The 14176-nt window shown below is 36.7% G+C and overlaps 1 protein-coding gene across 1 annotated transcript in view; it reads left to right on the forward strand.

Moving 5' to 3' along the window:
- Positions 1-13149, forward strand: part of SCLT1 (sodium channel and clathrin linker 1) — a 247552-nt gene extending 234403 nt beyond the window's left edge. Inside the window, exons 19-21 of the mRNA XM_061191093.1 lie at positions 503-581; positions 8881-8976; positions 12789-13149. Of these exons, the coding sequence (XP_061047076.1) occupies positions 503-581; positions 8881-8976; positions 12789-12851 (238 nt within the window). The 3' untranslated portion in view covers positions 12852-13149. The remainder of the gene's footprint in view (positions 1-502; positions 582-8880; positions 8977-12788) is intronic.
- The last annotated feature ends 1027 nt before the right edge of the window (positions 13150-14176 follow it).

The following is a 14176-nucleotide window of genomic DNA, read 5'->3' on the forward strand; positions in this document are numbered from 1 at the left end:
AAGAGATGGCTTTTTATCATGCAGAATGTTTCTCTGTTGTTATTATTATTGCTGTCTTCTTTTTCATTTAGCAGTTTATTACAGGTTATGGTAAAAGATACACATGAACATCCAATGGATGAGATGCATAGGGCCAGGTGTGGGAGAGGGGCACGGAGCATCTTTACCCTCTCCAGGCCCAAAACTCTGCCCAAATTTCCACGTGTTCACCCACCTGGAAGTTTTCCATTCATTTTAAGTCAACAGTTCAATAGTTCTAAGTGTTTTCACACTGTTGTACAACTAATGTCCAGAATATATATGTATTTTATAAAGAAATGAGTCGTTTCAGATATGGCCTATTAAGAAGCAACTTTTATTTTGCACGCAAGATATTTTTGTTCAAAGCGTGAACATGTATCTCACTAATAAAGATTCTATTTTGTTAGATTTTTGAACAGTTATATTAATGGCTTTTTCTTCCGTTCTTTTTTTTTTTTCTTCCCTCTCTCTTGATTAATAGGAGTGAGCTGAGTCGACAGAAACTTCATACCCAAGAGCTGCTTTCTCAGCTGGAAATGGCAAATGAAAAGGTAGCTGAGGTAAGTTAATGACCCTCCTGGGAAGTGCTTTCTGCTGCAGCTTGATACACATGTTATAGAATTTTACCTGAGCCAAGTCCAAATTAATTCTCTACTTGGAAATACCATACGGCTGTGAGTATTTCTTGTAGAAATCATACATAACCCTAAAAGTGCACACTTAATATAATATGAATAAAAGCTTTGAAAATTAGTGATTCATCATATTTAAATGACAAAGATAGAGCTCTTATTTCAGTTTTACCAGTATACCTTGTGCTTTTTCAGAATTGTTAGGATCCCCTTTATTTCTGTGCATGTCTAAGACTTTTTTTTTAACCCAATTCATCTAATTTTTTTTTTAACATCTTTATTGGAGTATAATTGCTTTACATTTTTGTGTTAGTTTCTGCTATATAACAGACTGAATCAGCTATACATATACATATATCCCCATATCCCCTACCTCTTGCGTCTCCCTCCCACCCTCCCTATCCCACCCCTCTAGGTGGTCACAAAGCACTGAGCTGGTCTCCCTGTGCTGTGCGGCTGCTTCCTACTTGCTATCTATTTTACATTTGGTAGTGTATATATGTCAGTGCCACTCTCTCATTTCGTCCCAGCTTACCCTTCCCCCTCCCCGTGTCCTCAACTCCATTCTCTTCGTCTGCATCTTTATTCCTGTCCCTCCCCTAGGTTCATCAGAACCAATTTTTTTTTTAGATTCCATATATATGTGTTAGCATATGGTATTTGTTCTTCTCTTTCTGATTTACCTCACTCTGTATGACAGACTCTAAATTCATCCACCTCACTACAGATAACTCAATTTGGTTTCTTTTTATGGCTGAGTAATATTCCATTGTATATATGTGCCACATCTTCTTTATCCATTCATCTGTCGATGGACACTTAGGTTGCTTCCATGTCCTGGCTATTGTAAATAGTGCTGCAATGAACATTGTGGTACATGTCTCTTTTTGAATTATGGTTTTCTCAGGGTATATGCCCGGTAGTGGGATTGCTGGGTCATATGATAGTTCTATTTTTAGTTTTTTAAGGAACCTCCCTACTGTTCTCCATAGTGGCTGTATCAATTTACATTCCCACCAACACTGCAAGAGGGTTCCCTTTTCTCCACACCCTCTCCAGCATTTATTGTTTGTAGATATTTTGATGATGGCCATGCTGACTGGTCTGAGGTGATACCTCATTGTAGTTTTGATTTGCATTTCTCTAATGATTAGTGATGTGGAGCATCCTTTCATGTGTTTGTTGGCAATCTGTGTATCTTCTTTGGAAAAATGTCTATTTAGGTCTTCTGCCCATTTTTGGACTGGGTTGTTTGTTTTTTTGATATTGAGCTGCATGAGCTGCTTGTGTATTTTGGAGATTAATCCTTTGTCAGTTGCTTCATTTGCACATATTTTCTCCCATTCTGAGGGTTGTCTTTTCATCTTGTTTGTGGCTTCCTTTGCTGTGCAAAAGCTTTTAAGTTTCATTAGGTCCCATTTTTTTTGTTTGTTTTTATTTCCATTTCCCTAGGAGGTGGGTGAAAAAGGATCTTGCTGTGATTTATGTCACAGAGTGTTCTGCCTATGTTTTCCTCTAATAGTTTTACAGTGTCTGGGCTTATGTTTAGGTCTTTAATCCATTTTGAGTTTATTTTTATGTATGGTGTTAGGAAGTGTTCTAATTTCATTCTTTTACATGTAGCTGTCCAGTTTGCCCAGCACCACTTACTGAAGAGGCTGTCTTTTCTTGCCTCCTTTATCAAAGACAGGTGACCATCTGTGCATGGGTTTATCTCTGGGCTTTCTATCCTGTTCCATTGATCTATATTTCTGTTTATGTGCCAGTACCATACTGTCTTGATTAGTTAGCTTTGTAGTATAGTCTACTATAGTCTATAGTATAGTCTGTAGTATAATCTAAAGTCAGCGTGATTCCTCCAGCTCCGTTTGTCTTTCTCAAGATTGCTTTGGCTATTTGGGGTCGTTTGTGTTTCCATAAAAATTGTGAAATTTTTTGTTCTAATTCTGTGAAAAATGCCATTGGTAGTTTGATAGGGATTGCATTCAATCTGTAGATTGCTTTGGATAGTACAGTCATTTTCACAATGTTGATTCTTCCAATCCAAGAACATGGTATATCTTTCCATCTGTTTGTATCATCTTTAATTTCTTTCATCATTGTCTTATAGTTTTCTGCATACAGGTGTTTTGTCTCCTTAGATAGGTTTATTCCTAGGTATTTTATTCTTTTTTGTTGCAGTAGTAAATGGGAGTATTTCCTTATTTCTCCTTCAGGTTTTTCATCATTAGTGTATAGGAATGCAAGAGATTTCTGTGCATTAATTTTGTATCCTGCTACTTTACCAGATTCATTGATTAGCTCTAGTAGTTTTCTGGTAGCATCTTTAGGATTCTCTATGTATAGGTTCATGTCATCTGCAAACAGTGACAGTTTTACTTCTTCTTCTCCAATTTGGATTCCTTTTATTGCTTTTTCTTCTCTGATTGCTGTGGCTAAAACTTCCAAAACTATGTTGAATAATAGTGGTGAGAGTGAGCAACCTTGTCTTGTTCCTGATCTTAGTGGAAACGTTTTCCATTTTTCACCACTGAGAACAATGTTGGCTGTGGGTTTGTTATATATTACTTTTATTATGTTGACGTAAGTTCCCTCTATGCCTACTTTCTGGAGAGTTTTTATCATAAATGGATGTTGAATTTTGTCAAAAGCTTTTTCTGCATCTATTGAGATGATAATATGGTTTTTATCCTTCTATTTGTTAATGTAGTGTATCACATTGATTGATTTGCGTATATTGAAGAATCCTTGCATTCCTGGGATAAACCCCACTTGATCATGGTATATGATCCTTTTAATGTGCTGTTGGATTCTGTTTGCTAGTATTTTGTTCAGGATTTTTGTATCTGTGTTCATCAGTGATACTGGCCTGTATATTTCTTTACTTGTAACATCTTTCTCTGGTTTTGGGATCAGGGTGATGGTGGCCTCGTAGAATGAGTTTGGGAGTGTTCCTCCCTCTGCTATATTTTGGAAGTGTTTGAAAAGGATAGGTGTTAGCTCTTCTCTAAATGTTTGACAGAATTCGCCTGTGAAGCCATCTGATCCTGGGCTTTTGTTTGTTGGAAGATTTTTAATCACAGTTTCAATTTCAGTGCTTGTGATTGTTCTGTTTATATTTTCTCTTTCTTCCTGGTCAGTCTCGGAAGGTTGTGTTTTTCTAAGAATTTGTCCATTTCTTCCAGGTTGTCCATTTTATTGGCATATAGTTGCTTAAGGTAATCTCTCATGATCCTTTGTATTTCTGCAGTGTCAGTTGTTACTTCTCCTTTTTCATTTCTAATTCTATTGATTTGAGTCTTCTCCCTTTTTTTCTTGATGAGTCTGGCTAATGGTTTATCAATTTTGTTTATTGTCTCAAAGAACCAGCTTTTCGTTTTACTGATCTTTGCTATGGTTTCCTTCATTTCTTTTTCATTTATTTCTATTCTGATCTTTATGATTTCCTTCCTTCTGCTAACTTTGGGGGGTTTTTGTTCTTCTTTCTCTAATTGCTTTAGGTGTAAGGTTAGGTGTTTTTTTTTTTGAGCTTTTTCTTGTTTCTTGAGGTAGGATTGTATTGCTATAAACTTCCCTCTTAGGACTGCTTTTGCTGCATCCCATAGGTTTTGGGTTGTCGTGTTTTCATTGTCATTTGTTTCTAGGTATTTTTTGATTTCCTCTTTGATTTTTTCAGTGATCTCTTGGTTATTTAGTAGCGTATTGTTTAGCCTCCATATGTTTGTATTTTTTGCAGTTTTCTTCCTGTAATTGATATTTAGTCTCATAGCGTTGTGGTTGGAAAAGATACTTGATACGATTTCAATTTTCTTAAATTTACCAAGGCTTGATTTGTGACCCAAGATATGATCTATCCTGGAGAATGGTCCATGAGCACTTGAGAAGAAAGTGTGTTCTGTTGTTTTTGGTTGGAATGTCCTATAAATATCAATTAAGTCCATCTCGTTTAATGTGTCATTTAAAGCTTGTGTTTCCTTATTTATTTTCATTTTGGTTGATCTGTCCATTGGTGAACGTGAGGTGTTAAAGTCCCCTACCATTGTTGTGCTACTGTCGAGTTCCCCTTTTATGGCTGTTAGCAGTTGCCTTATGTATTGGGGTGCTCCTATGTTGGGTGCATAAACATTTACAATTGTTATATCTTCTTCTTGGATTGATCCCTTAACCATTATGTAGAGTCCTTCTTTGTCTCTTGTAATTGTCTTTATTTTAAAGTGTTGTTTTGTCTGATATGAGAATTGCTACTCCAGCTTTCTTTTGATTTCCATTTGCATGGAATATCTTTCTCCATCCCCTCACTTTCAGTCTGTATGTGTGCCTAGGTCTGAAGTGGGTCTCTCGTAGACAGCATATATACGGGTCTTGTTTTTGTATCCATTCAGGCAGTCTGTTTCTTTTGATTGGAGCATTTAATCCATTTACATTTAAGGTAATTTTCGATATGTATGTTCCTATTACCATTTTCTTAATTGTTTTGGGTTTGTTATTGTAGGTCTTTTCCTTCTCTTGTGTTTCCTGCCTAGAGAAGTTCCGTTAGCATTTGTTGTAAAGCTTATTTAGCGGTGCTGAATTCTCTTAGCTTTTTCTTGTCTGTAAAGGTTTTAATTTCTCCATTGAATCTGAATGAGATCCTTGCTGGGTAGAGTAATCTTGGTTGTAGGTTTTTCCCTTTCATCACTTTAAATATGTCCTGCCACTCCCTTCTGGCTTGCAGAGTTTCTGCTGAACGATCAGCTGTTAAGGTTATAGGGATTCCCTTGTATGTTATTTGTTGCTTTTCCTTTGCTTCTTTAATATATTTTCTTTGTATTTAATTTTTGATAGTTTGATTAATATGTGTCTTGTTGTGTTTCTCCATGGATTTATCCTGTTTGGGACTCTTTGCACTTCCTGGACTTGATTGACTATTTCCTTTCCCATATTAGGGAAGTTTTTAACTATAATCTCTTGAAATATTTTCTCAGTCCTTTTTTATTTTCTCTTCTTCTTCTGGGAGCCCTATAAATCGAATGTTGTTTCATTTAATGTCCCAGAGGTCTCTGAGTCTGTCCTCAATTCTTTGCATTGTTTTTTCTTTATTCTGCTCTGCAGTAGTTACTTCCACTCTTTTATCTTTCAGGTCACTTATCCATCCTTCTGCCTCAGTTATTCTGCTATTGATTCCTTCTAGATAATTTTTAATTTCATTTATTGTGTTGTTCATCATTGTTTTTTGCTCTTTAGTTCTTCTAGGTCCTTGTTAAATGTTTCCTGTATTTTCTCTATTCTATTTCCAAGATTTTAGATCATCTTCACTATCATTACTCTGAATTCTTTTTCAGGTAGACTGCGTATTTCCTCTTCATTTGTTTGATCTGGTGGGTTTTTATGTTGCTCCTTCATCTGCTGCATATTCCTCTGTCTTCTCATTTTGCTTAAGTTACTGTTTGGGGTCTCCTTTTTGCTGGCTGCAGGTTCATAGTTCCCGTTATTTTTGGTGTCTGCCCCCAGTGGTTAAGGTTGGTTCAGTGGGTTGTGTAGGCTTCCTGGTGGAGGGGACTGGTGCCTGTGTTCTGGTGGGTTGGGCTGGATATTGTCTTTCTGGTGGGCAGGGCCTCGTCCAGTGGTGTGTTTTGGGGTGTCTGTGAACTTATTATGATTTTAGGCAGCCTCTCTGCTAATGGGTGGGGTTGTGTACTGTCTTACTAGTTTTTCGGCATGCCGTGTCCAGCACTGGAGTTTGCTGGTTGTTGAGTGGAGCTCAATCTTAGCGTTGAGACAGAGATCTCTCAGAGAGCTCTTGCCGATTGATATTACGTGGGACCGGGAGGTCTCTGGTGGTCCAATATCCTGAACTCGGCTCTCCCACCTCAGTAGCTCAGGCCTGATACCCGGCCAGAGCACCAAGACCCTGTCAGCCACACGGCCTGGTACGTGGAGACTTTCCTGCCTTTTCAGAAGTCTAAGATCTTCTGCCAGCATTCAGTAGATGTTCTGTAGGAGTTTTTCCACATGTAGATGTATTTTTGATGTATTTGTGGGGAGGAAGGTGATCTCCACGTCTTACTCCACCATCATCTTGAAGATCCTCCTCCAATTTTGTTTTAATCCATCACAAAAGACATGTAGAAAATACTTTTTCCTACTGGAATATATTAAAACATTCCTTTAGATTAATGCTTTAGAACTAAATATAGCAAGAGTTTATCATTTTTTTTCTTTGAAGAAAAAAATTTAAACAATTTCCAGATTATTATTAGAACTTTCTAGAACTCTAGTTCTTTGTTTGATGAGCAAACTTCGAAGGTATTTGTTGGAATTTCATTAACAGGCTGTATGGTCCACTAGCTCTCTGTGGCCTTCTATAGGAACCATAGTGAAGTCATTACACTTCAGTTTTATAGCATTGTAAATTGACATGAGCCATTTAGAAAACAATTAAACAGTAGCCTTTCAAAAACTCTTTGATGTTGCTCCCACTGCCAGGAATCTGTTCTAAGGAAATAATTTAAAATTTGAAAAAATTTAAAGGGACATATTCAACACAGTAATGTTAATTATTTTGGAAGATCAAAAGCAACTAAAATGATCAATTAAAAAAGAACAGTTGCATATATTATGATTATCTAAGCTGGACTGTGCCTTAACCATTATGGTAGCAGCATAGTAAAATGTACGTTATATATAGTCTGATTATAACTATGAAAATGATTATTATAGATGATGGCAGTTTTTCCTCAGGTTTTCTCTAGTGTTGATGTGTCTCTTAAATTTAAGACTACGTATTTAAACATCTTGGTAAATTGGAAAAGCCAATATAGTTCTCTTCATACAATTTAATTTTGCTTTTGGGCACAATAAAAAATAGAATAAGCACATTTTAGCAGGATACTGTTCGTTCAGTATTTCGTATTACTAGGCATGACGTTCATTCTTATCACTTGTATGTTATGACATGGGAACTATCTAGTTCAAAGAACTGTATAACAATTTTACATGTGCAAAAACTTTTTTTTAGGCTAGTAAGTATGGAGAAGGCTAATACATTTTTTAATTGATAGATTCTTTTAACTTGTCTGCATGACACCATGTTGTGACAGATTTATATTCATGATGCCTATGTAGTTGCCTGAGGCTGCTCTAACAAAGTAATACAGACTGGGGTGGCTTAACCAACAGAAACTTATTGTCTCGCAGTTCTGGAGGCCAGTGGTCCAAAATCAAGAAGACAGCAGAATTGGTTCCTTCTGAGGGAGAATCTTTTCCAGGCCTCCTTCCTAGCTTCTGGTGGCCTCGGGCATTGCTTGTCTTGTCGATAATGTTCTCCCTGTGTCTTCATGTGTTCTTCCCTTTGTGCATGTCTGTCTCTATGTCCAAATTTCCGCTTTTTATGAAGTCACCAGTCATACTGGATATGGACCCACCCTAATGACCTCATCTTAACTTAATCATCAACAAAGACCCTATTTCCAAATAAGGTCACATTCATAAGTACTAGGGGGTTGGGGCTTCAACATCTTTTTTTTTTAGGGACATAATGCAACCCATACCAATGCCTTAATAATGCTATTGACCCTAATACCTTCTGTAGTATACAAATGTATTGGGAAACATGTAGAATGATTTCTTCCCCTTTTAAATAATACCGTAAGCATATAAATCATTTAAGATAAGTCTAACTCTGTAAAAATCAGGATTTCTAGAATGAATATTTTCTGTTTCTTGACCTTAATAATGCGTACACTATGTCACAGTTCCCCTGGAAGCTTGTCTAGAACAGTGGTTCTAAATGCGCTAGCAGACAGCATCGACACCACCCAAGAACTTGATAGAAGTGTAGATTCTCAGGACCATCCCACCCCTACTGATGCTCTGGTTGTGAGGCCCAGGTCTGTGTTCTCACACTCTCCAGGTGATTCCAAAGCAGTGATATAGCATCTCAGGGTTAACAAATCACAAACTGAAAGCCTTGGTCTTAACTTCAGATTCACTTTGCTTTTAGATTTAATTCACTTTCTTTGGTGGCATGTGGTGGAGGGTCAGGGGAGGGGAACCAGTTTAGTCATAATGTAAAACCAGCTTTGAACCTTGAAGTTCATGACTTGAAAAATGTAAATTTGGAGATATATTATCTTTGCATTTTGTAAGTGGTAAAATGATGTCCAGATTTTTCATTGATTATTCCATAAAACATCTCCCTGCCACGTATGGATTTCTAACTTGTTTGTCTTATATTTCCCCTTAATAGAATGAAAAGTTGATTCTAGAGCATCAAGAAAAATCCAACAGACTTCAGAAACGACTAAGTGAGGCGGAACAGAGAGCTGCTTCAGCCTCCCAGCAGGTAGGGAGCTTCCTCATTATCCCTGGATAACAATAGTCTGAGTAGAGTGGAGATAAGAAAAGTTCCTCAGAAGTTTCCAGAGAACTAGTAGTTTTATTTTTATTTGATTAAACTACTTAAAATTAGTCTCTTTAATGTTTAAGGTTGAAAAAGTAAACTTCAGAATCAGAAATAAACATCAGCCTCCTCCATTTGACACCTAAATCTGGAACTGCACTGTCCAATACGATAAGCCACAGGCAGCTGTTTAAATTTAAATTAATTAAAATTACATAAAATTAAAATTAAAATCTTCAGTCACACTAGTCAGATTTCAGATGCTCAAAAGTCACATGTAGCCATGGCTGTCATACTGGACAGCGTAATATAGAACAACTCTGTCACCCCAGTAAGTTCTATTGGACAGCACTGCTCTAGAATTATGTTCTGTCTAAAACTAGGCAGGTATTCATTGACAGATTCAGAAGTAAATGACGTTGCTTTGAATGTAGTGTTTCAAATTGCACTGTTTTTATTGCAGTTTTTAAATGGAAAAAAATTACCTAGCTTATAGGTTTAACTTCATTTAATGCACATTTGTATATGACCATATAAATCTAAAATACCATATAAAAGTTGTCCAATGGGAAATAGAGTAAAAAATGCAGAACATCAATGAAATAATAAGGGGCAATTACTCCTAATGCACACGTATCACATAAATGAAATGGGCCATTTGTTCTAAAGTAGGAGCAGCAGTCTCTCCTGTTAGGATCAAAATGAAAAGGGTTTAGTGATTATAAAGATAGGCTTGAAACAGACGGTTTAGATAGATAGAGAAAAACAAACCAAGTTACTATATTAATAATTATATAATATTTGGTTATAAATGTACTGTTTCAATCAAAATTAACATTATTCTTAGATATTATTACAGCAGTAACTAACTCTAAATACTGAATTCAGTTTGTGTTCATGATGTTTATAGAATTTTTTTTGAAATCTACTTCTGGTATGAACATGGCATAGCACTTAAAGAAAATCCAATCATAATTTGCCCTTCAATTTTCCTCCCTCTTGAAAGTAATTATAGTTTTACCATGTAAGTTTAATTTCTTATGAAATTATGGATTACTGGATGAATTAATTAATTATTCAAGAATTCATTTATTCATTTAGATTATAAGGTAACAGGAGCCAAGGTGTATGGGACAGTATCTTGAGAGGAGGTGTTTTGGAGTCAGGCAGATAGCCTGGTGCCATTAAGTAGCCATGTGACTTTGGGCAATTTCAACTTCTCTAAGCCTCAGTTTCTTCATGTTTAACGTAGGATAATAACACCTCCCCAATAGAGTTATTGAAAGATCAAAGGAATTAGCACATGCAAAGCACTTAGCATAGTCATTAAGTGGTAAATAAGATACTTATATATAGAAATTAAATTTCTGTATCACAGTCTTTAAAGCTTCAAGTTTACCTTTTTCAAGGACTGTGGTAAAGAAAATGCCTACTTAAAATCAACTACCTGCACAAGCGTACAGTTAGAGAACCTTAACGATATAATCCAGTTGACCTCTAGTTGTCTCCTTCCTGACAGAATTAAACCTAAGCAGTCCAACAAAGATGTTTCTCCTGTTATTTAAACTCCCTAATGGCAGAGATTACACCATTCTCCTTGTGAGCCTTCTTTTTATTGTTTTGTCAGTAACCACTTCACAGATTTTTCCCTAAGTTTTTTTCCTTCCATTCTGTTCTCATTTGAAGATGGAAAGTAATCATTCAGCATTTTCCCCATACACAAAAAGGAATTTATTCCCTGGAGTTAATATTTTTTTCTATTTTAAATGTGTCCAAGTCATAAACTTTTTTATAAGACATATATTCAGTCTTTTTTAATCTTTACCTTTGCCTTCTCTGAATCCTTTCTAATTTTCCCATTTTCTTCCAAAAACTGGAAACTCCTGTTAAAAATAATATCCTGGGAAGGGCTTGATATTTAATGAAGTAAAGGCGTTAAAACAGGGATCCCCAACCCCTGGAACTGGGCTGCACAGCAGGAGGTGAGCGAAGCTTCGTCTGCCTCTCCCCATCGCTCCCCATCGCTCCCCATCGCTCCCCATCGCTCGCAGTACCGCCTGAACCACCACCCGCCACTCCCCCCATCCGTGGAAAAATTGTCTTCCACGAAACCGGTCCCTGGTGCCAAAAAGGTTAAAGACCGCTGCATTAAAAGATTATTATTGTCTCTCACATGTCATTCTTACCAGTGCAGCCCAGCATCATGTCATTGGTTCAGCACAAGCCCTGCAGTGTAGTCATTCAGTCACGCTCGAAATGTGCTGTTCTGATTAACTTTTTCCATATCTTCTTCATCCATCTCTGGACGACGGTTAGATGTTCCAGGTATATCATTCTAAACTATTGAATGCCACACTGTGTTCTTTTGACGGTATGGGATTTTAAAAAACCAGTGTGGTGAAGCCCTTCTCTGCAGGACACAAAACCTAGAAACTATGAAAAGAAATTAATAAATGTGACTATTTAAATTTCAGATTTCTGCATAGAAAAGTCGTAAAGTCAGTGACAAACAGAGAAAAATATTTGCAACACATATGACAAAAGGCTCGTATCCTAAACACACATAGCGTGGCTAATCAACAAAAAAAAAAGTGCTACAGTACAATAAAGTGAATAAAGGATAAAAGAGAGATGGCTTTTAAACATTTTTTTTAAATGCCCAACTCATCCTCACCCAAAAGGCAAATACAGATTTAAACTGTAATCACATATTATTTTTCACCTGTCAGATCATGAAGTTTGATAATACATTGTGCTGGCACTTGCACACATCACTGACATAAGTGTGTATTGGTACAACCTCTTTGGCACCCGATTTGGCAGTATCTCTCAACAGTTGTAAATGTACCTAACCTGTGACCCAGCAATTCTAAGAATTTATTCTGCAGGTGGTGTACTTGCACCTGGGCAAGTCTGTGCAAGGAAGCACGTAAAAATACTAATTGCAGCATTGCCTATAATTCTAAAAGATTAAAGACCATCTAAATGCCCATCAATTGGAAAATAGTTAAACTATGGAGTATCCATACACGGGAAATTTTGCAGCTGTTAAGAGGAATAAAGTAGATTTAATGTGGAACTATTTCTAGGGTAGATCATTTATCAGGAAAAAAATATGCGAAGTGTGTATAGTACTTTATCATTTTTTAAATAAAAAAAGGTGAGGAAATATGTGCATGTATTCTCACTTAGAATATTTCAAGAAATATACTTAGAAGCTGGAAATAGTGGTTTTGCCTGGAAAGAGGGATGTGGAATGAAGGACAGAGATGGGAAGACTTCCTTTATGCTGTATACTCTTTTGTACTGTTAGATATCTTTTACCATGTGTCTGTATTATCAATTCCAATTTAATATTTAAAGATTATTTTCTTATTAGACTTACTATGATCTGTCATCATCTTTTTATTACCAGCCCTGCATTGTGCTGGCTCACACTTAGTTTGTGTTCTAGCCTCTTTCCTGATTAACTTTTATCTAGATGTTTTTCATTCGTTTGTAAAATATGTTTTGGAATTCTCAGTGTATCACTGAGCTATGGAATGCCATATTTGACATGCATATCTCTAGGGTAATACAGGCATTTTAAAGTCTCAAGAATAAAAGAGAAATGAACACAAAAAGCGACCTCTAACAAGACCCCTTACAATAAGATTATTTTCAATAGTTGTAAGTTGTGATGCATTATACTTTGTATTAGTAAGATTTTTCCATAGAAAAAGTAGCTACTTACTGGTTGTTTATTTCAATTGCAGCTCAGTGCGATTACAGTACAGAGAAGAAAAGCAGCCTCCATGATGAATCTGGAAAATATTTAAAAATATTCATAGTTCACTCACAGAACTTTAGACTTGGGAAAGCTGTTGGACTAGAAGTTTATTAAAACGGTAAAACCTGCATAGAATGGTTAAGGCTTGTGTCGTTTTGCATAAGCATTTTCCATTCTGTTTTGAGGGTTATTGGAAAACAGAACAGCTTCCTGTAAGTAAAGAAAAGGTAATCCTATATTGAGTAGAGAATAAAGCCAGCTGGGAAGAGCTCATTGCCTTCATCAACGTGTCTATTTTTTAATTCCTCCTTTTTCCCTTGGAAGAGCGTAACAGTTTTCAAACTATGCTAATCATGAGAAAGAGTTTTAAGAAATTGCTAGAATTTTAATATTTCAGGTTCCAGAATTTGAGAATTTTACATCTGTTACTCGTAACTCATTTTTAAAGTTCCCAAGTATCCGTTTTATTATTAACTCACATGTAATAAATTATGCACTTTCTAAAATGATGCTGTCATGTATTTTATTTTATTTATTTATTTTTTAATTATAAATTTATTTATTTTTTATTTATTTGGTTGCATTGGGTCTTCGTTGCTGCACGCGGGCTTTCTCTAGTTGCAGCTAGCGGGGGCTACTCTTCATTGCCGTGCGCAGGCTTCTCGTTGCAGTGGCTTCTCTTGTTGCAGAGCACGGGCTCTAGGCGCACGGGCTTCAGTAGTTGCGGTGCGTGGGCTCAGTAGTTGTGGCGCACGGGCTTAGTTGCTCGTGGCACGTGGGATCTTCCCAGACCAGGGATCGAACCCATGTCCTCTGCATTGGCAGGCAGATTCTTAACCACTGTGCCACCAGGGAAGTCCCTGTCACGTATTTTAATGTATAATTGTAGTGATTCATTTTTACCTTACACGATTTTCAGTATTTATCAAATATTGATATTTAAGAATTTGGGAAGGTTTTCATTTGCTTGGGGTTTTCGGGGTTTTATTTTGTTTTGTTTCTGCTATTACTCAAAGCAGTATTAATCAAATGGAACCTTCAGTTCTGAGACTGCACGGGCATTGACCTATTGCAGTCCTATTGATTTTCATAGACCCATGTGGTTAGCTACTCTCGGCTCCTAGTTTGAACATGGTGTACCCTGCTTCCTGGTGATTAGGGTAGATTGGTTTGCGTCTGGACAACAAGTTAGGAGACCGTCGCAGTAGTCCAGATAAAAGATAATGAGTTGAGTTTGAGGTGACTTGAAAATATGCATGTGTAAATATCCAACCAGCAGTCAAAAGTTTAGGACTGGTGCCAACAAATTGGGATAGTCATGAGGTCTTTGGCATGGAGCTGAGATTTGAAGCCGTGGAGTGTAGGGGCTTGCCT

This window comes from Eubalaena glacialis, chromosome 5 (assembly GCF_028564815.1).
Source record: "Eubalaena glacialis isolate mEubGla1 chromosome 5, mEubGla1.1.hap2.+ XY, whole genome shotgun sequence".
NCBI classification, from domain to species: Eukaryota; Metazoa; Chordata; class Mammalia; order Artiodactyla; family Balaenidae; genus Eubalaena; species Eubalaena glacialis.